At 40.8% G+C, this 26,723-nt stretch overlaps 1 protein-coding gene across 2 annotated transcripts in view; it reads left to right on the forward strand.

The window, feature by feature from the left end:
- The first annotated feature begins 3,633 nt into the window (after positions 1-3,633).
- The window catches only part of reck (reversion-inducing-cysteine-rich protein with kazal motifs), a 100,121-nt gene continuing 77,031 nt past the window's right edge, over positions 3,634-26,723 (forward strand). The window contains exons 1-2 of one of the 2 annotated variants that reach the window (XM_008438545.3): positions 3,634-3,829; positions 23,289-23,347. In XM_008438545.3, coding sequence (XP_008436767.1) covers positions 3,691-3,829; positions 23,289-23,347 — 198 coding nt within the window. In that variant the 5' untranslated portion in view covers positions 3,634-3,690. The remainder of the gene's footprint in view (positions 3,830-23,288; positions 23,348-26,723) is intronic. The other variant, XM_008438544.3, reaches the window with a different exon arrangement.

Consider the following 26,723-nt stretch of genomic DNA (forward strand, 5'->3'; position numbering starts at 1 on the left):
CCAGGGAGGCGTCCAGGAGGCATCCTTACCAGATGCCCGAGCCACCTCAACTGGCTCCTCTCGACGTGGAGGAGCAGCGGCTCTACTCTGAGTCCCTCCCGGATGACCGAGCTTCTCACCCTATCTCTAAGGGAGAGCCCAGCCACCCTGCGGAGGAAACCCATTTCGGCCGCTTGTACCCGTGATCTCGTTCTTTCGGTCATGACCCAAAGCTCATGACCATAGATGAGGGTGGGAACGTAGATCGACCGGTAAATCGAGAGCTTCGCTTTTTGGCTCAGCTCTCTCTTCACCACGACGGACCGGTACAGCGCCCGCTTCACGGCAGACGCTGCCCCAATCCGCCTGTCGATCTCCCGCTCCCTTCTTCCCTCATTCGTGAACAAGATCCCCAGATACTTAAACTCCTCCACTTGAGGCAGGACGACCCCCTGACCCGGAGAAGGCACTCTACCCTTTTCCGGCTCAAGACCATGGCCTCGGATTTGGAGGCACTGAGCCTCATCCCGGCCGCTTCACACTCGGCTGCGAACCGCTCCAGTGAGAGCTGCAGATCACGTTCCGATGAAGCCAACAGGACCACATCATCCGCAAAAAGCAGAGATGCGATCCTAAGGCCACCAAAACGGATCCCCTCAACACCTCGGCTGCCCTAGAAATTCTGTCCATAAAAGTAATGAACAGAATCGGTGACAAAGGGCAGCCTTGGCGGAGTCCAACTCTCACCGGAAACGAGCCCGACTTACTGCCGGCAATGCGGACCAGACTCTGACACCATACAGGTCAGACCTGAGGGACTGACAGCCCGTATCAAAGGGCCCGGTACCCCATACTCCCGGAGTACCCCCACAGGGCCCCCGAGGGACACGGTCGAACGCCTTCTCCAAGTCCACAAAACACATGTAGACTGGTTTGGCGAACTCCCATGCACCCTCCAGGACCCTGCTGAGGGTGTAGAGCTGGTCCAGTGTTCCACGACCAGGACGAAAACCACACTGCTCTTCCTGAATCCGAGGTTCGACTATCCGACGGACCCTCCTCTCCAGGACCCTGAATAGACCTTACCAGGGAGGCTTAAGAGTGTGATCCCCCGTAATTGGAGCACACCCTCCGGTCCCCCTTTTTAAACAGGGGGACCACCACCCCAGTCTGCCAGTCCAGGGGAACTGCCCCGATGTCCATGCGATATTGCAGAGTCGCGTGCCAACACAACCCTGCAACATCCAGAGCCTTAAGGAACTCCGGGCGGATCTCATCCACCCCGGGGCCCTGCCACCGAGGAGCTTTTTGACCACCTCGGCGACCTCGTCCCCAGAGATTGGAGAGCCCAACCCAGAGTCCCCATGCTCAGCTTCCTCAACAGAAGGCATGTTGGTGGGATTGAGGAGGTCTTCGAAGTATTCCGCCCACCGGCCCACAACGTCCCGAGTTGAGGTCAGCAGCACACCATCCCCACTATAAACAGTGTTGGTGCTGCACTGCTTCCCCTCCTGAGACGCCGGATGGTGGACCAGAATCGCCTCGAAGCCGTACGGAAGTCTGTCTCCATGGCCTCTCCAAACTCCTCCCACGCCCGAGTTTTTGCCTCAGCGACAACCCGAGCCGCATGCCGTTTCGCCCGCCGGTACCCATCAGCTGCTTCTGGAGTCCCACAGGCCAAAAAGGCCCGGTAGGACTCCTTCTTCAGCTTGACAGCATCCCTCACCGAAGGTGTCCACCAACGGGTTCGAGGGTTGCCGCCGCGACAGGCACCAACAACCTTGCGGCCGCAGCTCCGATAGGCCGCCTCGGCAATGGAGGTACGGAACATGGTCCACTCAGACTCAATGTCCCCCACCTCCCCCGGAACGTGTTCGAAGTTCTGCCGGAGATGAGAGTTGAAGCTCCGTCTCACAGGGGACTCCGCCAGACGTTCCCAGCAGACCCTCACTACACGTTTGGGCCTGCCAGGTCTGACCGGCTTCCTCCCCCACCACCGGAGCCAACTCGTCACCAGGTAGTGGTCAGTGGACAGCTCCGCACCTCTCTTCACCCGAGTGTCCAAGACATACGGCCGCAAATCCGATGAGACGATGACAAAGTCAATCATCGAACTGTGGCCTAGGGCGTCCTGGTGCCAAGTGCACATATGGATGCCCTTATGCCTGAACATGGTGTTCGTGATGGACAATCCGTGACGAGCACAGAAGATAACTTGCAGCCAAGCATGATTTAATGTTACACAATACAGTTTTACCAAGTTGCTCAAAGTCTAAACTGGCATTGTTGTGCACTTAAGGTGTAAAGTTTACCTTCGACCAAATGCCCCCCAAAGGAATCCCAGTGCCCCCCTTTTGTAAAAATTTCCGCCAGCGCCCCCTGCCGTCCTCTGAACGCCCCCTGGGGGGCGGTACCGCCCACGTTGAGAACCGCTGCTCTAGATGATCCAAAATCCTGCAGCAAAATTTCTGATCTGATGAAAATTCAAAATAGAAAACATACATTTCCTATTTTAGCTTCCCCTCAAATTTAAATATTCTATGATGATTCTGAAGCAGAAAGAAACCTGGGTTTTACACATGGAAGTCACAAATTTAGCTCTCTTTATTTTGTTTTTAGAAACATACCTCCTAAATTTTAACTCAGTTTTGATGAAGATTCATTTGATATCCTGTTTCATATAGAAGATGTTCACAACTATGGTTTAATGCTATTCTGGAGCCTTTGGTAAACAGTACAAAAACTCTGGAAATCTCATTACTGGGTAACAATAGCCATTATACAGACGGAGCAGGAGCTTCTCAAATAATTTCCCCTTATCGATGAAGATGTCAGTGATGACTTGCAGATCATCTTGTCAGAAGATATGTATTCAACTAACTATGTTGCAGTTGATAATATTGACTATAGAACTGGATTTGTTTGTTGTGCAATGCAAAATGAATTGCCAGGGTTTTGCATTTCATAAGTAACATACCTGTAGTTGACAATAATTTTGCTTTGAATAAACAACTTTTCACTGATACTTTTGATGATCATTTTCATTTTTCAGAGTTGCTTAAAGTGATGAAAGGCATGTTGTTCAGATTCCTCCACTTCAATTTCATGAGCTATTTGATATTGATTTATTTGTTTAGTTAAATTGAGTCATCATTCACACTGTTGGAACCCCAGCTTCAAAATATAATTTTAAAAAATCTTTAAAATTGATTTGCTTGTTGTAATTATTGGTCATCATAATCAGGAAGTTACTTTTTTCAGATCCAACACTTGATTGTGCTAAACTAACACTATTGAAGTAGTTATTTTTTGTTTTACATCATCTCAGTGTTAATTTAACTTATTTGACAGAGAGTTAAATATTTTACTATTTTGAAAGTGTTGATTTGCCTCTGAGGAGTTTGTGGAACTATATAAATCCTGAAACGTGTTAAAAACAAAGACTGGAGTTTATGCTGTGAAGCTTTTCTGAGTGGCTGTTTACTCCAGCTTGCAAGGATAAAATTTAAAACAAAGCAGAAGAACTCTTTATTTAGCATGGGCATAATTTAACTGGCATAATCACACCGATTATGCCAGTTTAGTTTCGTACTGGATCGTTTTTCGGATCCAGTTCTAATCTCCAGAAACCGGCCACTTCTCCGTTCTGCGCATGCTCTGTGCGCTCCCTGCCTGGAAATAAAGAGAGTTAACGGGGATCCATGAAGTGGCATGTTACAGCACCGCACTTTTTTCCTGGCTCTTCTTCTTCACGATGTTCTTTGGGATTTTAATAAGATGCGTGTGTGTTTCCCGATAAGCAGCTTTCTCCTCGCCGTCAACTTTTACTGTCAGCTGCTGCGTGCTCAGGGTGAGTCTGCCCCTCATTTCGATCTGAAACTTCCCGAACTCCATCCACTGGTTCTGTTTAGTCTTTTCTGTGTCTGCTTAGAGAAACATGACTGCTTCACTGCTTCGGACTGGTTTGTTAGTCCGAACCAGTTTGGTTGGCTTTCCTTCAAAGCAAACCAAAAAAAACTCCATTTGTGACCTTTCGGTTTCATGCCGTTGTGGGCCTTGGTGAGCTGTGCAGTTATAGTTGGAATTTACTGTAAATCTTTTTTGATTTAAGTTTGAGTTTAAAGACGCTGAAGTTGGCATCTGATTCACAGCTTCGGATTCTGCGCTTCCGTATTTCTCTACCTTTAAAGAATATTTGGACTCTCGTCTCTCGTGGATTAATACGCGTTATGATCTGGGGATCTATAATTAGGGCGATATTAACGGGGGCTTCCGTCTGTTTTCAGGAGCTCATCATAAACGTTGTATTGTAATAATCCAAACTTGAACAGAAATATTATCCAGCACAGATATTCTTATATATATATATATATATATATATATATATATATATATATATATATATATATATATATATATATATATGGAGCCTTTATTCAATTTGTGATTTGACAAAAATCTTAATTTACATTTAGAGTATTTGCTTGACCTTATGTAAATACACGTTATAACTCCTGATGATCTTTGAAAGACAGCTTTTCTTCCAAAACTCTAAAAAAAAAAACAAAAACCTTTATTCTCATTTTGAAAGGTTTGTCTAATTTAACCATTAACATGCGCCAAAATTATAAATGTAACTCTTATTGTGTTTTCACAAATAGAATGAGGACTGGAGGAATCACAAACGATGTCTTAAAGAGCTTGTAATCAGTGGATAATTCACCAGAGGTTTTAATGTTCTCAGTATTACGGGGTTTTCCCAGAGCCGATTAAATGTTAAGATTTATGGAAAACGGTGAAATAGCTCTTTAAGTGACGTAGGGTTACGTTCCACTGCGTAGGCACCGTCCGCCACATTGTTTGGATAATTGGCCAAAACAACTTTCGGGAAAAACGTGTCACCGTGTTTTTATAGTTTGTAACTAGGTAACTAGGAGTGAAAGTAAAGGCTCCTCTCTGCTCTATATCAACGCTGCTGACAGTGTGTTTGTAGAGCTCAGATCATTATTAGGTCTGCATTCCGCTCCAGAGAAGCAACAATGAAGTTTTAAAGGAAAAAAGGATCAAACTGTTCCATTAGAAGTCTATGTTGCAGAGTGTGACTGCTCGGAGGTTAGATTAGATGCGGGGTCTCAGTAAAAACAGTCCGGAAACGCGATTAAATTGAAAAACGGACAGGAAGTTACTATTCGACCAGAAGCATTAATAAAGGGCCATTCCGCAACTTCTTAAAGAACCACAGCTGGATTTGAGCATTTCTGAATCAAAATCTAAATGAAATTCTCAGCAATTTTTTCTAATGCATTTTATGTCAAAACAAGAAATTTAATCTGAAGAAATCTAAGAGATGCTCAGTCATAACAAGAACCCCATTTCAGAGGCTGTCGTAAATTAAACCTAAGAACAGATAAAAAAAAAAAGTGTATGTCCAGAATTAAAGTTTTAGATTGAAACAAACATTCGACACATGATCTTTGACAAATGTTATGTCTGTTAGGGATTGTAAAATATATCAGTCAATTGACTTGCAACAATCTTTTATTTGATAAAAATGGTCATGTTACTGTCATAACTGTAATCACTAAAACAGTGATAGAGGACATTTTGCCTTGAAATTAACGGCCTTAAGTTTGCATTCTTTTCAGACACTGAAGTTAAATCCTGAAATTAAGATATTATTCATAACATTCTCATGGAATCTTTATCTTATTGAGCATGTGCTCACTAGATATGGGCCACCAGATGTTTATATTATAATAATCTTATATGTAAAAAGTTTCTCTATGTAAATGTTCAGTAGCAGGTCTGAGCAGACCAGGGGCAGGTCTGGAGGAGATGGGAGCCCTGAGGCCCACCACAGGGACATATTCATATTCGAAACAAAGTAGGACACAGAAGGGGAGAGTAAAAACTTAAAAATGTAACTAATAAATAATGTATTGAGGTAAGAATTTTACTACAATCAAATCATTGATGTCACTTCATTTTGTTAGTTTAAATAACAGCAGTAGGAACAAAACTGTTTTTAAAGCATCTTGCCCTCCATCTAGACACCAAAAACATCTGAGTAAAGGGTGGAAGTTGAAACTCCCTGTGAAGGTGGTAACAACAGAAGAGGCTATCCGCTGTACCTGGCTGATGTACAGGAATGTAAATGTACAGTGGATAGTTCACCAGAGGTTTTCAAATGTCACATCTCTCTGTTTTAAAACAAGCCTGGAAGCACTGATAGACCCAACACACAAGCCTCAACACAATGTGGATATCACTGTATATGTCCATGCTACATATTGTAAGGATACACTGTGCATTACTGTTTCAAGTGAAATTAAGTATTGTTTCCTACAACCAATTTTAGACTCAAACACTTAAGTTCAAAGTTCCAGGTTGCCATAAATGCCACAAAATTAATGTTATGACAAACTTTAGGCTCAAAGACACATCTAAACTGTTCTTCCAGTTTAGATGTGTCTGAGACTTTGTTACCTTAGGAAGCTTTAAAAATGTAAAAATTGCAGCTAACTTTTTAAGACATTGGTATTACTTGATACTGGTGATTTTCTTACTTGGAAGCACACTTTCACCATTTGGTTGTTTGTAAATTATTTCTCCTAATCCTCAGACAGCTTGTTGAACCACGTGCTGAACCCCCGGTTTGATTTGGGCAAGTTTCTTTCAAATGATCAGCATAAATTCTCAGAAGCTCAACATGTTGTAGGAAAAAGAACGCTGGTTTTTCAAAAATCACAATTTAGCCCATAAATTCAGTGAAATCTAGGTTTTGAAGTCAGAAAGCAAAGAGAATAGCTTTTCAGGGTACTAATGAATTCATTAGGTGTGCTAACTAAGTAATTCAAACTGATGTGCCTACCAAGAGTGCAGTAAAACAACAGCTGTTGATTTGGTTTTTACTTGTTTGTTGGCAGAGTCAGCCTGGAGTTGCTCGGTTGTTCTCTATTGTTGGATTTTTGAGCCATTTTTGTTTGTCCAGGCGTCTCTTCAGGAGACGTCCAGCTGCTGACAGCTTCCTTAGTGTTCCACAGCCCCTCTCACTGACGTTCATATCCAGCAGGGCTGTGCAGTGTTAAAAACTGCTCTAACACTGGTCGGGCGGTCTTTGAAGTTCAGTGCACATGGGCACAGGATGTGGATTTGCTCTGATTAAGTATCACTTTGTTCAGCCTGTGTTTTTTTCTCCCTTACACATCTGTCAAAGACATGAAAGAAGCAAAACTCTTAGATCTTCATTTGTGCTGCATATTGTCTCCAAGAGCCTTTTTATTACTCATAAAGAAGCAAAAACAAGTATTTTCTCTAGATCTTTTAAACATCCTCCATAAGAAAATGTGAGCACTTCTTTTTTCTTTAGGAAATAGAAGCATATTCTCCCATTTTCCCTCCATTTTATACTGAAATTCCACACATTTTGTCTATGAAGGACTTGTGTAGAGCGTTTTGTTTTTAGTTTCTTTCATGGTTCAGTCGGCTTCTTGAGGCTAGCCGGGAGAGAATGCATCTGGAACCTATTTGGCAGTGCAGAGCAGAAGGGGATGAGGAGGGAGGGAGCAGCAGCTCTTGGCTCTCCATGTCCACTGTGAGTAGACGGGCCCAGAGTCCCACAAACCTAATTATATTGTGGTGAGCACAAGATTAAAGTGTGGGATACACAGCTGAGGGTTTGAGCCGAAGCTGGGTGGGGCAAATCTTGAACTCACCAGCAGTCAAATTCCAAAATTTAGTTTTCTTAAATATTTCACAATAACAGCATAATATTTTAATATTCACATAAATGTCTTTCACAAGTAGACCCAAATATATAATGCATCTAAATGTCATATGAGTAAAAGTAATTTGTTTAATCCTGAAAGGCTGAATTTCATTGTTCCATTGGCACTTTGACCGATGTGCTGTTTCTTAGAGATCAGGCACATTCAATCAGAAGTCTCCTCATAGCACAGCCTCACATTAGGAAGAAAACATTTCCAATGGAACTGGAACGCAGCACTTGGTTAAAAATTTTGTTATCATCTATAAATGTATGACTGTCCCAAGATATTTGTAAGCTTGACCTCTCTAAATGGCTTGACCTTTGATTAAAGTGAAATAATTAAACGTCATCCCAGTGAAATAGTTTTCCATTCTTCTAAACAGAGATCTACTTTACTTTAGGCCTTCATAAAATTATTTTGAATGAAACATAAAATTATTTTCACAGTAACTGGGCACCTTGCAGTCAAAGTTAATGTCCCTAGTATTGTGGATCAGTCAGTCAGTGAAGTGACTGCTGACAGCTGTCCTCAGCCATGTGAGAGGGAGCCAGTGAAATCATGTGAGCTCTTCTAGCCCATAAATTATAGCTAATTCCAAGTATGTTAATAAAGTTTTTCCATTTTAACATCAGCTTTCAAAGATAGCACTGAAATCGGTTTTGTATTTTTCTATAGTTAGATTTAAATAGTTGCCATTTTTAAATTGGATGTTATTTCGTATCTTTGTGGTTGTAACGTTTTTAAGACGGCATCTCAATGTGCCTTGGAATAATCCTAAAAGATGCATATTCCAGCATCTTTTTTGTCTAAACAAACTTGACCAATCTAATATTGCCTGAGGCATAATGATCATGTTGGACCACGCTTTCATTGAATCAAGCTTATCTTTTCCTTGGTTTCAAAATTTGGCCTAGCAACACTGAGAGAGAGGAGTTCCCTTCAGGAGATTAAACTGTTGTCTAAACTGATCGGAGAAATCCAAAAATCCGTTACATTCCTGTACATCATCCAGGTACAGCGGACAGCCTCTTCTGTTTTAAAAGATGTTTTTACCACCTTCACAGGGAGTTTCAACTTCCACTCTTTACTCAGATGTTTTTGGTCTCAAGGTGCTTTAAAAACAGTTTTGTTCCTACTGCTGTTATTTAAACTAACAAAATGAAGTGACATCAATGATTTGAGTGGAGTAAAATTCTTACCTCAATATGTTATTTATTAGTTACATTTTTAAGTTTTTACTCTCCCCTTCTGTGTCCTACTTTGTTTCTAATATGATTTGTGGTACATCGAACATATTATCTGAATAGATTATGCTATGTGTTACTTTTTACAGTGTGTGTCCATGAATATGCATGCTACCACTGCAAACTAAATCTACCTTTAGGTATAAATAAACTAACCTAACCCAATTTGAATAGCATGTCAGTAAGAAGGCATTTCAAAGTGATTTGAATGTTAAAAATTTAAAATAATAACTAGTTATGAAACAAGTAACTGACATTACTTTTTGTCAAATGCCATCATCAAATATGTTGATCAATATTCCAGTTATTATGCAGTTTTTAGCCTTGGAACTTTGAAGGAACTTGGTGTTTCAGCTGTTTTACAGTTTTCTGGAAGTTAGTGCCAGATTTGTGGTTCATAGAAGCTGAATGCTGCTTCTCCTCGTTTGGTTCTGGTTCTCGGGATGCAGAGCAGAACCAGAACCAGAAGATCTGAGAGGTCTGGAAGGTTGATACAGTACATGTATGTATTGTGTTGCTGAGCTGTTCAGTAATTTATAAACTAACAACAGCATTTTAAAGTCTATTTTCTGACCTACAGTGGAAGGACTTCAGAATTGGAGTGAATTGAGCGCCGACTTCCTGGTTTACCACTCAGGTCTTCTCATTCTAGTCTTCAGTTTCTATAAGGTCTTTGCACTTGCATGCTTTGTTTGTTCTTCTAAAACAGCGGTTCTCAACGTGGGCGGTACCGTGCCCCAGTGGGCGTTCAGAGGACGGCAGGCGGACATTTTTACAAAAGGGGAGCGCTGGGATGCCTTTGGGGGGCGTTTAGTCGAAGGTAAACTTTACACCTTAAATGACAGCAATGCCAGTTTAGACCTTGAGCAACTTGGTAAAACTGTATTGTGTAACATTAAACCATGCTTGGCTGCAACTGTATTGATGGCAGCTCTTCTATTCAGTGTTTGTTAGCTTCTGTTAGCTTCTTGGCGCAGCTCCGTTCTCCTGCTACTGGTAGCTAAAATCACGATACCTTCACTGTGTATCCCTCTGAAAAATGAACCTATTTAAATAAAGAAATCCCTCCATGGGTGAAACCACGATAGAGAGCGTTCATTTTATAGCGTTAACGCGGTGCTGTAAGTGGTCCGGTATGAAATGGGAGTGATGGAACAACACAGCACTTTTAAATTTCAATAATCAGAATGCAGAAATTGTTTCCGTTGTTTTAAAAGGTTTATATCAGTCTGCCTTTTCCCCATCTATACGCTTCCCGACCGCCCTGCACCTTAGGGGCTTTAAAAAAAAAAAAAAAAAAGACGCGCACATTGCAAACTCTGAAACAGGAGAAGCGGGACATAAAACGGAGCGACGAACTAGATGTGAATTATTGCATAAAAACAGAGAATCCGACGCTGAACAGTGAAAAATCAACACATGATGTGAAACACATGATGTGAAACACATGACGATTAGGAGGCGCAGCAGGTGATGAGTGAAGATTACCGATGGTGCATCAATAAACAATAAAATAAATCTAGCAAGAAACTAAAGTGGACATAGCAATAAACCAAGAGAGGATAATACTAATCAAATGAAAATAAATGGAAATGAATGAAGAACAAATGCAAGAATAAACTAAGAAACTAAAGTAAATACAGAGGAATAAACTGGTATGGCAAGACCTTTCAGCAATAATTAATACAGGTGACTGTATGGCAAGAATAAACACACTATTTCCAGATAAAAGGTAAAATAATACTGTTGAAGTGCCATGGGTTTGTTGAGACCACATCTACCGTGTTTCCCCGATAGTAAGACACCCCCGATTGTAAGACGTATTGGGGGTTTCAGGGGGGTTGGCTAATATAAGCCGTACCCCGAAAGTAAGACATATGTCTTACTTTCGGGGAAACACGGGGGTATTGCCGCCTCCCTCTCGTCTAGCTGCACGCCGCCTCCTGCCCACGTCCACACCGTCCCCCTCTCCATACGTCACCGCGCCGTCCCCTGCACTTCCTTTTATAAAACTGTTTTGTGGTGAATACAATACTGTTCAGGTTGTTAATAAATGTTAATTTTATGGTTAAAACAAAAAATTAGACAATTTTTTTCCAATATAAGACATACCCCGAAAGTAAGACATAGTGGGGCTTTTGGGGATAAAAAGAAAGTAAGACACTGTCTTACTTTCGGGGAAACACGGTAGTACTGAGAATAAATATATCTTACAGACCATAACAGTAAAGAACTGATCACTTATTTTGTTTTTAATTAGATTTTATATATTTATTTCTTCAATATTATTTTTCATGTCAGTGTTAATGTCATGAGGTTGATGACTCCGTGACACTTTCAATTTGACTCATTAAGATTTGATTAAGAAACAGATTTTTTTGGGGGGAATTTCTGTCCAGTAAAACTATTAATCTATAAATCAATAGACAGGTCTATATAAAGATATAATCCATGTTTCTGTCTCATATTTATATGGCATTAAAAGGACCTGGAACTTTGTTTTTCCACTGAAAGCTCTGGTTTACACAGTAAATGCCATGTGGGTGAAATTTTATGGATGATGCTCTGATGTCCCATTCTCCTGAAGGCAGCACAGAGCTGCACCACCAGAAACTGACAAACACTGAAGAGAAGAAGAGTTATGATTAATGTAGTTACAGTTCTATCCATGTTTTAATGTTGCAGAGCTCAGTCGGTTTGCAAATAGTTCATAGTTTAAACTGGCATGTTGAACATCTTATATCTGCTCATTTTGTGGAATATTTAACAACTAGAAAATGGCACAAAATAATAATTTTTTTCCACTCTGATTGGCTGCTGTTAGGCCAAACAATTTTAAGTTGAATGTTCATTGCATTTTTCATAGACGCCTGTGAAAATAATTTCTATTCCCATGACTTTTTTGTTCTCTGGGAAATAATTTTTGATGATAAATACAGAAACAAGCATAAAAATCAAATCATCTACAATAGTGATAGTAATTTTAATGATAAAATAATGGTCAGTGCAAAGTAGCCTTCAAATTCTTTGGTGGGGGGCAGTGAGTGACCTGGATAAAGGCTGGGGGGGCGCTGGGCCAAAAAAGGTTGAGAAACACTGATCTAAAACATGCTGGTTATTATTACAAACATTTCTACTTTGGCCTCATCTGTTCGAGAAAGCTTCCATTCTGATCCAGCTCTGCACATCTATGGTGTGCAGAGCTGTTCTGTAAGAACCTCTCTCTGTAAAAACAGAGAGAGGTTTGCTTCTGGCACCTCTTTCAAACAAGTCAGATTTCATTAGACTTTTTGTTGTGACAAGACCTTTAATATTAAACATGCAAAAGTGAGGTTTGTGGGGGGGGGTTGTTAGTTGTCGGAGCATTGCCAGCAGTGGCGGAGCTAGACTTTTAAAGTTGGGGAGGCCAAGGGGGGGCCAGGACTACCTCTGGGGGGGCAAAATTTAAAATGTGTGTGTACACACACACACATATATATATATATATATATATATATATATATATATATATATATATATATATATATAATTAAAAAAACCAAACTGAATATTTGGTTATTTTTAAGCCCTCTGTCATTTGACATGTTATAATTAACACCTTTGACTGGCGCACATGGAGACATGATAGACTTTACGCAAAGAGTTCATTGCAGAGGCAACTAAAATCAATCAAATTAAAGATCCTTTCTGAATATCATCTCATGGACACTGAACTAAATGCGTCTTTCTGACCGGAAGCGTGTTGAAGAGTTATGGACACCTTGGTTAGGAAGCTCTGTTTGGACAGGTAATTTGACAGGTAACAATAGTTCGGGTCGGACCAGAATTATTTGCCTGATGGTGGTTCGGGCTTCTAATGAGTTTACATTTAATGAGTTTGGAGCACACAGAGAAAACCTAAAGAGAATGTGATCTACTTATTGTAGTTTAAGTAGAGGAATAACAGCTGACTGTTGAGAGAGGAAAGAAATTAAAGTGCAGATCCGTTAGGCAGAAACAAGCGCAGAGCGCTGGGCAATAAATGCGCGTAAATGCTCCACCGTTACTCCAACTAATCACACATGAGATGACAAACGCCAAATATACAATATATAGTTACACTGCTTACGTTAATGGTGTTTTAAAAACAAAACCAGTAAAAACTTAACCGAGTTAATATGTCAGATTCCCTCCTCAGCCTCGTCTTGATGAGAACAGAGAGCAGTCCGCTGGTTTCTGTCCAGACTATGATCAGCTGACCACTTGGTGCGCAGACAGTTTCAACTTTACGCACAGAGAACATCGTGAAGCTCATTATTAATCAGACTAAGAACAATATCTGTCAGAGAATCATCTCTGATCTGGACGCTTTAACGGACCAGAGGCTTTGGAGGGCCTAGCTCAGCTGATCCTCTTCTGCAGGGTTTTTCTCCCGCAGGGAAGTGATGCGGGATCAGGAAACGATCAGAGTTCTGTCGTCTAATCACGTCATTTCGTGAAATGTTACCTGATTTCAAAAACGTTCTAGCAGAGAAATAATAAATGTTTCGTTTGATGACTACAAATTGGAAATAAAATGATTTTTTTCTTTGACGGACAATGAAAAAACTCTAGCGCCACCTCTGCTCCAAACTATGAACATTGTCGGCCCCTCTTCGGTTTTTTCTCTTTTTTTGTGGAGGATCAATAAATAACTTATTGGTGTTTTACCATCACCACCAGGTATGAAGTGCTTTAGCCTTTGAGTTGCACCACAGCAGCACAACTGAAACACCCAGGAGTTTTTATAAGTACAAGTATAAAGAAGGCTGGTATCGTGCCTGATATAAATCTATTTATTTATGTCATCACATGGACTTATATAAAGTTTTATACATTTTCTTTTCATATATTTATTATTGTTTTTCTTCTTTAGATATTGGGTTGACTTAGAATGATTCCAAATATGTACAGGAATAACCTGGTGCTGTTGCATGTCAATCATCTGGGGGGGCCAATCAGATGACAGGGGGGGCACTGTCATCAGTGGCCAGTTCAATCTCTGGCCACTGATTGCCAGAGATTGAACAGTTTGCTGGGATGTGCACTAATTGAGAAAATGACCACTTAAAATCTTTCCCACCATGAATAATCATTCTCTCTGCAGAATTGTGAACTTTTTTTTTTTTTGGTAATGGTATCATAACCCTTCCTAATTGATAGAAAATAGCTTCTCAAACACAGCTGCAAAACAGGGAAATGCTAAAAATCCTCAATCCTAATAATCAGTCAACTTATCTAATAAGCTGCACTGATCTGCTTTCTGTCCCAAATCCTGTGGAAGCAATATTCCTTCTTATACACTTTCTCCATCTTCTCAGTTTTTCAGTTCAGATTTGATTATTTATATAGTTCAGGTTCAAAACAATTGTTTACTCAAGGGACATTACAAGACACAGAAATCCAACTAGTATAGAGAATGCAGAGTCAGTTCAATCTAATAATATAGGCACTCGGCAGATTCAAATTCAGCTGCATAAATTCGAGTCTGAACGTAGTTTTATGGCACTTCACTTAAGTTCAGTTTGTTATGTCAATTAGTAATTTTTTTCTGGCTGTATTGAGTTGTTAATTTACTGAATATACATTATGTGAAGCTGAAAGAGGAAACCTCCGGCAGAACCTGGCTCAGAATGAGAGGCCTTCTTCCATGACGTATAAAAAACCTCAGCAGTGCTGGTCCAGGAGTTCTCTTTCTGTTCCAGAGAATAGTTCACAGAAGCAGTAGCTCCTTTAGCAGCTTCATCTAGAAGAGAAATACAACTTAGTCCCTTAATGCCTAACACTCTTTTTGAGAAATATAATCAAAAATGACATTTCCAGAATGAAGAGAAAATATCTACAATATTTATTTGGATAAATATTGGGCTGCACAGTGGTGCAGTTGGTAGAGCTGTTGCCTTGCAGCAAGGAGGTTCTGGGTTCGATTCCCGGCCCGGGTCTTTCTGCATGGAGTTTGCATGTTCTCCCTGTGCATGTGTGGGTTTTCTCCGGGTACTCTGGTTTCCTCCAACAGTCCAAAAACATGACTGTCAGGTTAATTGGTTTCTCTAAATTGTCCCTAGATGTGAGTGTGTGTGTGCATGGTTGTGTGTCTTGTCTGTCTGTGTTGCCCTGTGACAGACTGGCAACCTGTCCAGGGTGACCCCGCCTCTTGCCTGGAACATTAGCTGGAGATAGGCACCAGCACCTCTCCTGACCCCACTAAGGGACAAGGGTGTAAAGAAAATGGATGGATGGATTGTTTTGATATCAAAATAAAGGTAAGACTGTAGAATATACTCTAGAAGTCTTAAAAACCTGTCATGTTACTGAGTGAGAGGATATGAATACAGCACACAGCAGAAAATTAAGAAATAATTTCTGCCTAAAAAATGCAGCTTGTGATGTGAATATCCCTTTAAAAGCATGCAGTTGCTATCCAGAACATCTTGAAGGAAACAGTTACAGGATCTGGCAATCTACTGTAGCAAGATTCATGCAAAAAGTGAAGAGTAGAAGCGTATAGTTTTAGTTGAAGAAGTCTATGGACCACCCTGAGTATCCTCACTGCGAAAACAGTTAAAAATTACAATTGGTTAGAACACATTGCAACTTTATTTACATATTTACATTACCTTGCCACTCCCTCAAGCAGCTCTTTTAAGTGAGGCACAGAGGGACCCGACACTTCCTAAAGTAACTGGTTATCTGATATCAGCTTCCTGGCAACTCCTGGACTGCGACACATGGCATCACCCCCATAGTACTCTGACATGCATGTAAGTGTTGTTGAGGTAGTGATATTGAGTTCTCAGCAATAAACATTTCTGCATTTCTGCGTCTTTGATGAGTGATAAATATTTTTGATGTAGCAAACAGGATCAGGAACAGGTCAATTTTGGGTGTGCCACTCGGCGGCCTTTTACTTTCTGCTGGACTCTTTCCATTGAAGGTTGCATGGACTGAAGAGCACATGGTCACTTCATGTGTCCATCCACTTGAGAAACACCAGGTTGTCTCTCCTCAACTACTGTAATTCTTTCCTCTCAGAGAAAAGAATGGGAGATTTTTGTTTGGCATTGTACCACAGCCAATGTTTCTGGCACTAAGCTTGTGGAAAGAGTGTGTTACTTAAGTAAAACCTGCCTGCCTATAGTGTGTACCCCTCCACCAAGCAAAGATGACAAAAGCAGACTCATCACTGCAGAGTACCGTATTTTTCGCACTATAAGGCACACCTAAAAACCTTCAATTTCCTCAAAAGCCGACAGTGCGCCTTATAATCCGGTGTGCCTTATATATGGACCAATATTGAGCCACAACAAGTCTAGCAACTATGGTAAGCAGCCGCCGACTTCATTTTCCCCCGTAGAAGAAGAAGTGCGCGGTGCATGCTGGGATAGTTGTCAGAACGCTGGTTTGTTAATAAAGTTTGATAATACATTTAAACCCAGGGGTGGGGGGTTGGGGGAAGAGAGACAGAAACTGCGGCGGCAGCGTGTCGGTTGGTCTGTGTTACCCAGAAAGCAGTTGGGCACAATATCACAACACCAACACCGTGAGTGAAACAATGACTGGGGCAGCCTACTATATAAAGTACTCGGGGACCATTTCTTTACAAATGTGAATGTGTAATAATAGTGTGTAATAATAGAGTATGGCACAAATTGGCAACCCAAATTGAAGCGTCTATTCTATGCGCCTTATAAATGAAAAAAGTTTTAAAATAGGCCATTCATTGAAGGTGCGCCTTATAATCCGGTGTGCCTTATAGTGCGGAGAATACGGTAGCCTGTCATGGAGACACTCTTAGCAGTGTATGTGTGTCCTGTGAAGGAGTCAGCCAGCACAGAAAGTTTATACCTGCACTTTGTCAGCAGTTACAAAGTGCAGGTACTTCTTTGTCTTTTTGGCATGCTTCATTCTATGACGAGGTTTTGATCCCACCATCTGTTAATCGATAGACAGAACTGGACTCAACTGGAAGTGGGCCTAGCAGTCAGTCACCATCTCTGTGTACATGGGCATCTTAAAGTCTGCTGTGTTTGTCTTTCTCCCATTATTATAATAATAACAATCTTTATTGTCATTTTAGAACCATGCAATAAGTTACATGGATTATAACAAAATTGGTGAAAAATAGTACTAAAGGGTATTTAATGTGTTTATGGCTACCGGGTATAAACTGTTCTTCAGTCTGTTTGTTCTTGCTTTAATGCTCCTGTATCTGCAGCCAGATGGCAGCAGTTGGAACAAATTGTGACCGGGGTGTGAGGAGTCTTAAAATATTCTTGGCTTTCCTGAGGCACTGGGAACTGTGGACCTGTGCATCCTCATCTTCCTCAGAGTTGCTGAGATATGGTGGCTACTACATGGCTTCAAAACAAACTTATGTCATCAAACTGGGGAAGGGATATTACGCACACTCACAAGACGAATGAATGCATTGCTGTTGTCAATGAAAGAACGAACTGCAGAACTGGAACAGCCAGAGCGGACCATGAAGTTGTGGTGTTAGAAGTGGGCCAGCTGGCCTGGCTGGCATGCTGTGGCTTATTGTCTTGTTCCTTTTTGTTGTTTTTTGTACTACAGAATATGGACAGATATGTGTGGGGCTTTTCCTTCTCTTTTGGTCAGCATGTCTTCAGATCTAATAAGGTCTGGATGAGGTACAGATGAAGGCGGTCCTGCTTGGGATGTAGTAGAACACAGGTCTTCAGCCCTGGTCCTCAGGACCCACCATTCTGCATGTTCTACATGTTCACCCTCCAGCCCAGCTGATTCATTACATCCTCAGCATGCCTCCAATGGCTACAGAAGCCTGTTAATCACCCAGTCATTTAAACCAGGTATCCAGCAGCAGGAAACAAACATGCAGGACAGTGGATCCAGAGGACCAGGGTTAGGGTAAGGTTAGAGACCCTAACCCCATCCCTATCCCCATCCTTAACCTAGGCATTACCAGCCTAGCTAGCATGCAGTGTGTCCTGATCTTCCTCTGGGTCTCACCTGAGTGGGACATTCCTGAACAACCTCACTGGGGAGGTTCAGAAAGCGTCCCAACTAGACGCTCAGTCACCTCAACAGGCTCCTCTTCATGTGGGGCAGCAGCGCTCCAATACTTTAGTTTTTTATGCTATTATTTGGTAAAAGTTTAAACATCAGTGAAATATCTCAGTTTCAATTCAGTCCTCAAAAATAAGAATTTATCATGACAGCAAAGATTTTCTAGTAGATGTCCTACTGGAAATGTTTTGCAAAAACTGAGAAATTAAAAATAAACAAAACCTAGACATAGAAAGATGTGTTTCATTGTTTGCTTTTCTTGCTGTTTGTGTTACTAAATATAAAACATCCTGTCAGTTCATGCTGATCGAGTCTGTTGGGCAGGAATCCCAGTCACATCTGATTATGAGCTCAACCCAATTCCTCTGACTGCCGTGCTCTTTTCAGGGACCAGACCTAGAAGTAACTGAAGGAAACTGCCTATAAAGCCTGAATTTCTTATGACATTTTACAAAGCTGATCTTTATGCCAAATGTCACTTGATCAGTACCCAGGAAATTACCTCTGACCTCCTTGCATTAAACTCTACCCACAGTGTTTGTAGTTGTTGAGAAGAATGCATGGGTTTGGTAACAGCCTCTGTGCTCTTTGTACATGTCACAGTTTTTATTTAATCAACATGTCATTCCTCAGCTCTCTCTTAACATCAGCACTGCAGACTAAGACTAATCTGATTGGAATTTCTAAGGTAGACTAAGAGCTAAAGATTGATCTGCTCACATGCAATCTATAATGTTGCAGAAAAAGGGCTTTGTACCTCAATGGCTTAATCAGATGTTTATAAAACCTTGATGAGCTCATGCTCTCTTTACTCTAAGTCTATATAACTGGTAGCCTGGTAACAACTAGGTATGCTGGGTGCTGTGGTGGCGCCACCTAACGAGGCCTTAGTCCTCGATATGCAGCACAGGGCGCACTACCTCATCACCATCTTTTGGCACTCAGCTTAGATGTAGCAGTACAGGGTCAGGCCGGGCCAGTGACATGCTGTGTTATGCAACTCACTGCAAGAAACTGGAAAATATTCCTCCAGACATAAATTCCTGTGACAATAGAAGTTATCTTGGCATTGTTTTCTTTCCAACATCTTTATGGTGGATGATGTCATCACTGAAGTATCTTTTTTTGTAACGCCCGTTACTAGCGTGGATTGAGTGATGTGTTGGAGATGTTTTTGAACCATGTGCTTGCATCTCTCAACTTATTGTCCAAGACCAAAATAAAACGCGTGAAAAGCCAATAAATAACCAGCTCTAGGTTTTCCCTTAAAACAGCTCAGCTAGACAGGAATTAGCTGGTGTTATGCCTGATGTGTGTTTTTGAAATAAAGTAAAATGTAACATTATATGACACCTAAATTAATTTCAATCTCTGATTATGGCTAGTATAAGTGCACAATAGGCTGTATATCTCATATGATTTAACATTAATAATAATAATAACTTAATTGTGAACCTGTGGGTCTTTCATTTTGTGTGGTGGTGTGCCACCATCAATAACACTTGCTCAGAGCACAAAACATTCAATTAGATTGAATAAATCGGCCCTTATGGATCAGGTACATTGTCACCAGTATCTGATCTAAAAAAATTTTCAATATCGGGATGGATACAGACATTAATATCCAATCAGAATATCTTTAGTATAAAAACAGTCCCTCATCATCCATCTCTGTCATGATGGGATTAATTCTTTGAACCCACATGCACAGAATACAACTCCAGAGACAAGTAAATGTTAAGGTGGTTTATTATAATACAAAGTGCAGACAAATATGTACAGATTTCTGGAACCGGTGCTCGTCTCTGTGGTGCAGGATCTCTGGATTCAAAGGGGAACAGGTAAGATGAGTTCAGGGTTCGTGGAAATTTACAGTCTCGCATTTACTATTGGTCTTACTTGCAGGTGGGTGAACTGAGCTGGGGGAAAGGGCCACTGTGGGTCCGGGGCTGGTGGTGTGGAGAGAGCGAAGGCTATGTTGGAGGTCGGACAGGTGAGTGGAGGAGCTTGATCTTCTGAGGTCCAGAGGAGGGAGCTGCCGACTGGGAGGTTGAAGTAGGTTTGTTACGGTGAGGAGGTTCTGGAAACTCGGGCCACCAATGGGTAATCTCCACGGTGTCTCAAGGGTTCTGATCAGGCTGCCAATAATCCTGGCAGTTTGGATAATCCAAGGCTTCACGGAGGTATAACCTAAAAAGAGGCTACACAGGAGGCAGGCAGGTCGGAGGTGAGCTCACTAATGATATGTACCATTACTGGCTAACACTCTGGCACTAGAGTGTCAGCTGCTCCCTTCTGATATACTCCTCCAAACGAAGGTAAGTGGTGGCAGGTGTGCAGGTAGGCATCCGCAGGTCCACGCCCTCCAGAGAGGCCCCAGGATGCCCCCTGGTGGAGAAACTGGAAAAAACCCAACCAGCCATCCCCAGATCCTAACAATCTCTGGACTATGCTTTGCTTCATCCAGAGAGTCTGGGTTCTCTGCTGTTGAGAAACAGTTGCTTCCTGGAGATTTTAAATTTTACACAATTGCTAACTTTTGTCTGTGACCTTATAGTCTTTATTTTGTCAGCATTGGTAAATGTTACAAAAATACATAAACCCAGTAAAAATAACATATTTTAATGAGCTACATCATCAACAAATAGGTTTATGGACAATAGCAAACATTTTTTACCACATCTTTTATGCTTTTGTAATCAAAAGTATATTCCTCAATAAGAAAATCTAATCTAAGAAAATGTTAGTAAAATTAGGAAGTTTTCTTCAGGTTATATGATAATGTAACCTGTTATTGCATGCCTATGACCAATGTGTTGTCTACGCTCCATCTATGTGTATATATGGATGTATTCATAAACCATGTGTGTGTGCGTGTGTGTGAGAGAGAAAGATAAGTTGGTGGATGTTTACATTGTGCTCAGTGAATGATGATATGGTCCAGCATTAAACTGTGTCACCCTGTCTTTGACACTGACTTTGACATCTTAAAACGGTGCCTATAAAGTATTTGTAGCCATCTTAAAAGACTATTTTTTCCACCTTAGCAGAGGGCAAAGCTTAGCTAGGGGCAAAGTTTTGAGGGCAAGTCAACCATGAATTCCTCATGACAATATAATGTCCTCCAGTCAAATGTGATGCCATCTTTGCAGAAGCTTTGCAGCAAACAGGGTCATTACTAGGCAATAATCTCGAACACTGGCAAGTTAAAGACTGGAAGAGAGAATAAAAGTTTTTCAATGGTCAAGTCAAAGTCTACAGCTCATTTTGATGTATAGATTTGACATCGAGGAAGGTGTGCAGAGATAAATGTTTTCAAACCTCAACAAACTAAAGCAGTATTGTAAAGAAAAGTGGGTCAGTGAGGTAAGACTAACGCAGTGCTGGTTCTGTTGGATCTCAGTGTTGATCATGACATTTTACTGAAATGACTGGAGAGTTGGGTCAGACTCTCTGGTCCAGTACTCAGTTGGTTTGAATCTTGCATAAAAAACAGGGATTTCTTTATTTCAATAGGAAACTTCTCATCAAAGTGGACAGAAGTCCCATGTGGGGTACCCCAAAGTTTAATCCTAGGACCCCTCTAATTCAATATTTGAATGAAAAATATGACAGCCATTTGTCATTCCAACAGATTACAATTCAAACACCTGGATATTTGGTGCATCTGCACAAATATTTTCATCTTTACACACAGAGAACAGTTCAGAGGTAACTAAATCAATCAACATCTAGTTTAAGTATTACAACTGATCTGAACCTAATGCATCTCGCTGTGTAGAAATCTGTATTCTGTAATCTGTATTCATCTGCTTGATGTATGATGGCATGATATGGATTCTCCCCTTCTGGGGGAGGGGAGGATCAAAGGGTGAACTTGTTTGTACACTACTGCATCAAGGCTGAATTCATTGTAATGATAAGTCTGGGCTGACAGGACGAGGGGAGAAGATTGTGTATGATTTGGGGGTGGGCTTGAACTTGCTGGGTCAGGCTTGGAACCCATTGATAACTGCTTGCTGTTCTATTATCTTATTGGATTTTTGTCTGTTGACAATACGAGGGGGTACCCCAAAGTTTCCAGAAGGACGCTTCTGCACGCGCAGTTTTCGTAGTACACAATTCTGCCACTAGTTATTTGTTCAATCACGCCTTCTCAATCAGTGTGCCAACCGGCGTTGATATGGAAGGTTTCGTCTACCCGCAGTGAATTTTCTTGGAAGCGCTGTTTTGTCCAGCCGTCGTTTTTCTTCATGGAGAAGTTTTATGAGCTTCTCCATGAAGCGCGCGGATGTGAAGTTTTGCTTCCTGCTCGGGAAAAAAGCGGTTGATCATCAATTGACATTTCACCATTTTTAAAGCGGGTGAACCACGAGTAAACTTGAGCTTGACACACAGCGTCATCCTTGTAAGCGGTCTTCAACATTTGAATGGTTTTCGATGCTTTTTTTCCAGAGCAGGAAGCAAAACTTCAGCCGCGCGCTGTTCATAAAACTTCTCCATGAAGAAAAACGAAGGCTGGACAAAACAGCTCTTCCAAGAAAATTCACTGCAGGTAGACGAAACCTTCCATTTCAAAGTCCCCTTGGCACACTGATTGAGAAGGCATGGTTGAACGAATAACTAGCAATACGAAACCTACGCGTGCAGCAGCGTCATTCTGGAAACTTTTGGGTACCCCCATCATAAATATATATTTTTGAAGAGTAGTTTGATGTCGTGGGATTATTCTTGGAACTTTGAGCTTCAATCTTTAGTGAAGATACTTTAATGGGCTATAGAGGAAATCAGAGCAGGATTTTAAAATGTTAGATTCAATCATTAAGGTGGGAGATTGACACATTTCACATAATACACATAATACCTTGTACACAGAAAACCTTCACATAGGTTAAATATGATCTAATGCAGAACAATACTGTAATATTATTACTTTTAATAACAGCATTTAACATGCTGAGCACAACTCTACAAAGCAAGCTGCAAAGGAATAACAAAGAGAAATATGCTGAAATGTCACCCAATGAAATGTATAATTTTTAAATATCTGGAAATCTAGACAAAATAAATCTTGCAACCAAACCAGGGTACCATTGCAGGACTTTCTACCAGAGGCCGGTTAATCATATTAATCATATATATATCATATATATATATATACTATATATATATATATATATATATATATATATGCTACAGTTCTGCTAACTTTGTGTGTGTTTCCCTACAGATCCCTCCTGCTGCCAATATGCTGCTGAGTTATCACCCTGTAAAGAAGCTTGTGACCAGGTATGAACAGGCCTGCATGCACACAGAACAGCGCTTCTCATTTCCGGTCTTCAGGACCACTACCTTGCATGCTTTAAGTGTTTCCCTTCTAACAGGCTTCTCCAGTACTTAACGGCGTGCAGAGGTGGTTATGAAATTATTTGAATCAGGTGTTTTAGAACAGAGACACACCCAAAACATGCAGGGCAGTGGTCTCTGAGGACCAGAACTGAGAAACTCTGACAGCAGCATGGGTATGTACTAGAGGTGTGCCGATTAATCTGCCACCGATCATAATTGGCCAATTTCCGTGAAAAAGTGTATGATCGGTGATTGCCGATCACAGTCTCTTGTTGCCGATCACACAAACAGATCACCTGCATCTCATTTCGCAGCCTGCCTGTGCAGCTGGTCTCCTCTTTCCTTCACACTGCGCAAACGAGCAGCAACAAATCCTAAGCGATGTGGAACTATAACGCACTGAGTGACTGGGAAAGTTTGCGTCAAAATGCATCAACACGACAAATGCCTCAAGTATGACATAAAAACAATGTTTTTATGGGAGTTTGGCTATATTGAGGCTCACTGCAGTAAAAAAGACATATGGAGGTCAGACAGCAGGTAAAGCAGCGCACAGCTACAAACACTCACCCGGATTAGCATGACGGTCAGAAAGCTAAACAAATAACCCGCAAAATTATTTAAGTCTTCGAGCTGCGATGTAAGACGCTGGTTCTGATCTCGCTGCTAAACCGTTGCTCCGCGCTACAGGTAGTAATATTTCGCAGACGGAGCACCGATTCTGCTCCACCTGGTAGTGACTCTCACACCGAACCTCTGTTTAAAGCTGCAGCATCTAACCTAAAAAATACATTTTACATGCGTATTAAAACTTTCGCTGTCCTAACATGAGACAGATAATCTCTAAAAAAAAAACGATCTCCTCTGCCTCATCCTTTTTCTGCATAATTACTCCGCTCAGTCAGAAACAGCCAATCAGAACTAGCAGTAATCAGCTAGCCGCAGTGCTATCAGGAAGTTTTCATTCAGTAACTCAGGATTGTTTATTGTAATGGATCCTGTATTTGCCTTTGAATGTTAAGTTTTATACTTGAATTTTTTGGCAATGTTGAGAGGTTTTATTTTGACTCTTTGCATTATTTAGCCTCTTCAGAGCCTTCATATGTTATCAGTCTGTTAAAGATAGTATTACCGATAGCAGTACAATTTGCACAATGCCTGTTTTTTTCTTGGAAAAAGTTATTAAAAACAAATTTTTGTCTAAATTAAGGTGAATTCATGGTTCCTTTTTCCACATAATGTAACCGGTAGTGCTTTTGATTAAAAAAATAATAATTATGTGATCGGTATCGGTGATTGGTATCGGTGATCGGAATCGGTATCGGCAGGAAAAAACCTGATCGGCACGTCTCTAGTGGTAGAGGCCCACTCCTCTACCACCAGCATGTATTTTAATGGCATTTTATGGAGTAGACTGGCAGAAAGAAGTGTAGAACTGCAAAGTTAAAGGTAAATGATACATAGTTTTTGTAATCTTTGTGCTAAAATTAAAAATCAAGTCCTAAAATACATCCTAATGAATTCAGTAGCCAAAGCATGTTGAGTTTAATAAGACTAAGGATAGATCAAGTCAGAGACGAGGTTGTGAAGAACGTTTTGACCAAGATTATCTTGCTCAAAACTTTACAAGTTTGAACATCTCACAGAACACTGTTCATCCCATCATCTGGAAGATGGATGTAGCTAAATACAGGACAATTCTGGAAGAAAACCTGTTTGGCAGGACAAAATATTTTAGACTACTTAAAAAGTTAACCTTCCGATAGGACAATGTTAGATTTGTTTAGTTGGAAGCATTTTCCTACCAAAGTCAAATCAAAGTTCAGACCTAAAGCCAATTTAGGAGTGTGTGACTTAGAGAGAGCTTAGTTACACTTTATACATAAGAATTCACACTGAACTACTCTTAAGATGTAAAAATTTATTTTTACAGACCCTCCTAATCCAATCTGACTGAACCAGAGCTATTGTACAATGAGACTGGTCTCATTGTACAATAAGTTGCCTTTCGATCGATCGATCGATCGATCAATCAATTATATTTATAAAGTACCCTTCATACTAAAAGCAGCTGTAAGTGCTTTCCTTTCATATATGTTGTAGCAAGAAGAAAGAGTGAATGGTGCTAAAGTCAACAGAAAAAAAGGGAAAAATAAGATATTAAAGCACAATAATAAATGGGTGAAATATCTTAGATAAAACATTACATCATCATGACAGGGTGATCAGGGTTTATTTTGGGGTGTTTTTATTAATTATGATGCAAAATAGTTTATCAATTCTTGGAATACACTACTATAAGAATTAAAAACTGTTATAGCTGTTTTAGGAAATCAATCGGCTGCACAGTGGGCAGTTGGTAGAGCTGTTGCCTTGCAGCAAGACGGTTGTGTTCGATTCCCGGCCCCGGTCTTTCTGCATGGAGTTTGCATGTTCTCCCTGTGCATGCGTGGGTTTTCTCCGGGTACAGTCCAAAAAAAAAAAAACATGACTGTCAGGTTTATTGGCCTCTCCAAATTGTCCCTAGGTGTGAGTATGTGTGTGCATGGTTGTTCGTCCTGTGTGTCTCTGTGTTGCCCTGCGACAGACTGGCGACCTGTCCAGGGTGTACCCCGCCTCTCGCCCGGTTCAGTAGCTGGAGATGGGCACCAGCACCTCCCGACCCCACTGAGGGACAAGGGTGTAAGAAAATGGATGGATGGATGGAAATCAATCAAGCAATGGTTACTAGATAATCAAAATTGCATTCATGTTTTGAACAATTTTTTAATTCACATTCTTTTTTTTCTTATGATGGTGATTTGTTTTTATTTTTATTATAAATGTTTACTGTAAATTACACTGCTTTTACCCACACATCAAAATCTGTCATGAACCATAGGTCATGTATGCTGTTATTCTACCTGAGGACTACAGATTAAATTTAACCTCTCTCGTTAAATCCGGCATGTAATGAAGACTGAAGCTGGTTTGTTTATGAATTAACAATCATTCCAGGGTGTCAGGTTAGGACAGAAGATATATAAAGTTAGGTGAGTTACTGAAATGAGAGAATGTCCGAGTCCAGAATTGAGCTTTACTTAACTTTAATTAAATCTTGAGATGCCTCCATACAAACAAATAAGGGCATGTGTGGAGTTATGGGTGTGAGGTTTTCTATAAGATAAACAAATACAAATTATAAGTACTTTCCTGTAAATACTTTAACAAATAAAACCAAAATGTCCACAAATGAAATAAACGTGCTTAAAGATTATTATAAACTAGCAGCTGGTTATCTGACTGAGAATGTCAATAATAATTACACATACATAAT

This window comes from Poecilia reticulata, chromosome 20 (genome assembly GCF_904066995.2).
Source record: "Poecilia reticulata chromosome 20, P_reticulata-male-v2, whole genome shotgun sequence".
NCBI classification, from domain to species: domain Eukaryota; kingdom Metazoa; phylum Chordata; class Actinopteri; order Cyprinodontiformes; family Poeciliidae; genus Poecilia; species Poecilia reticulata.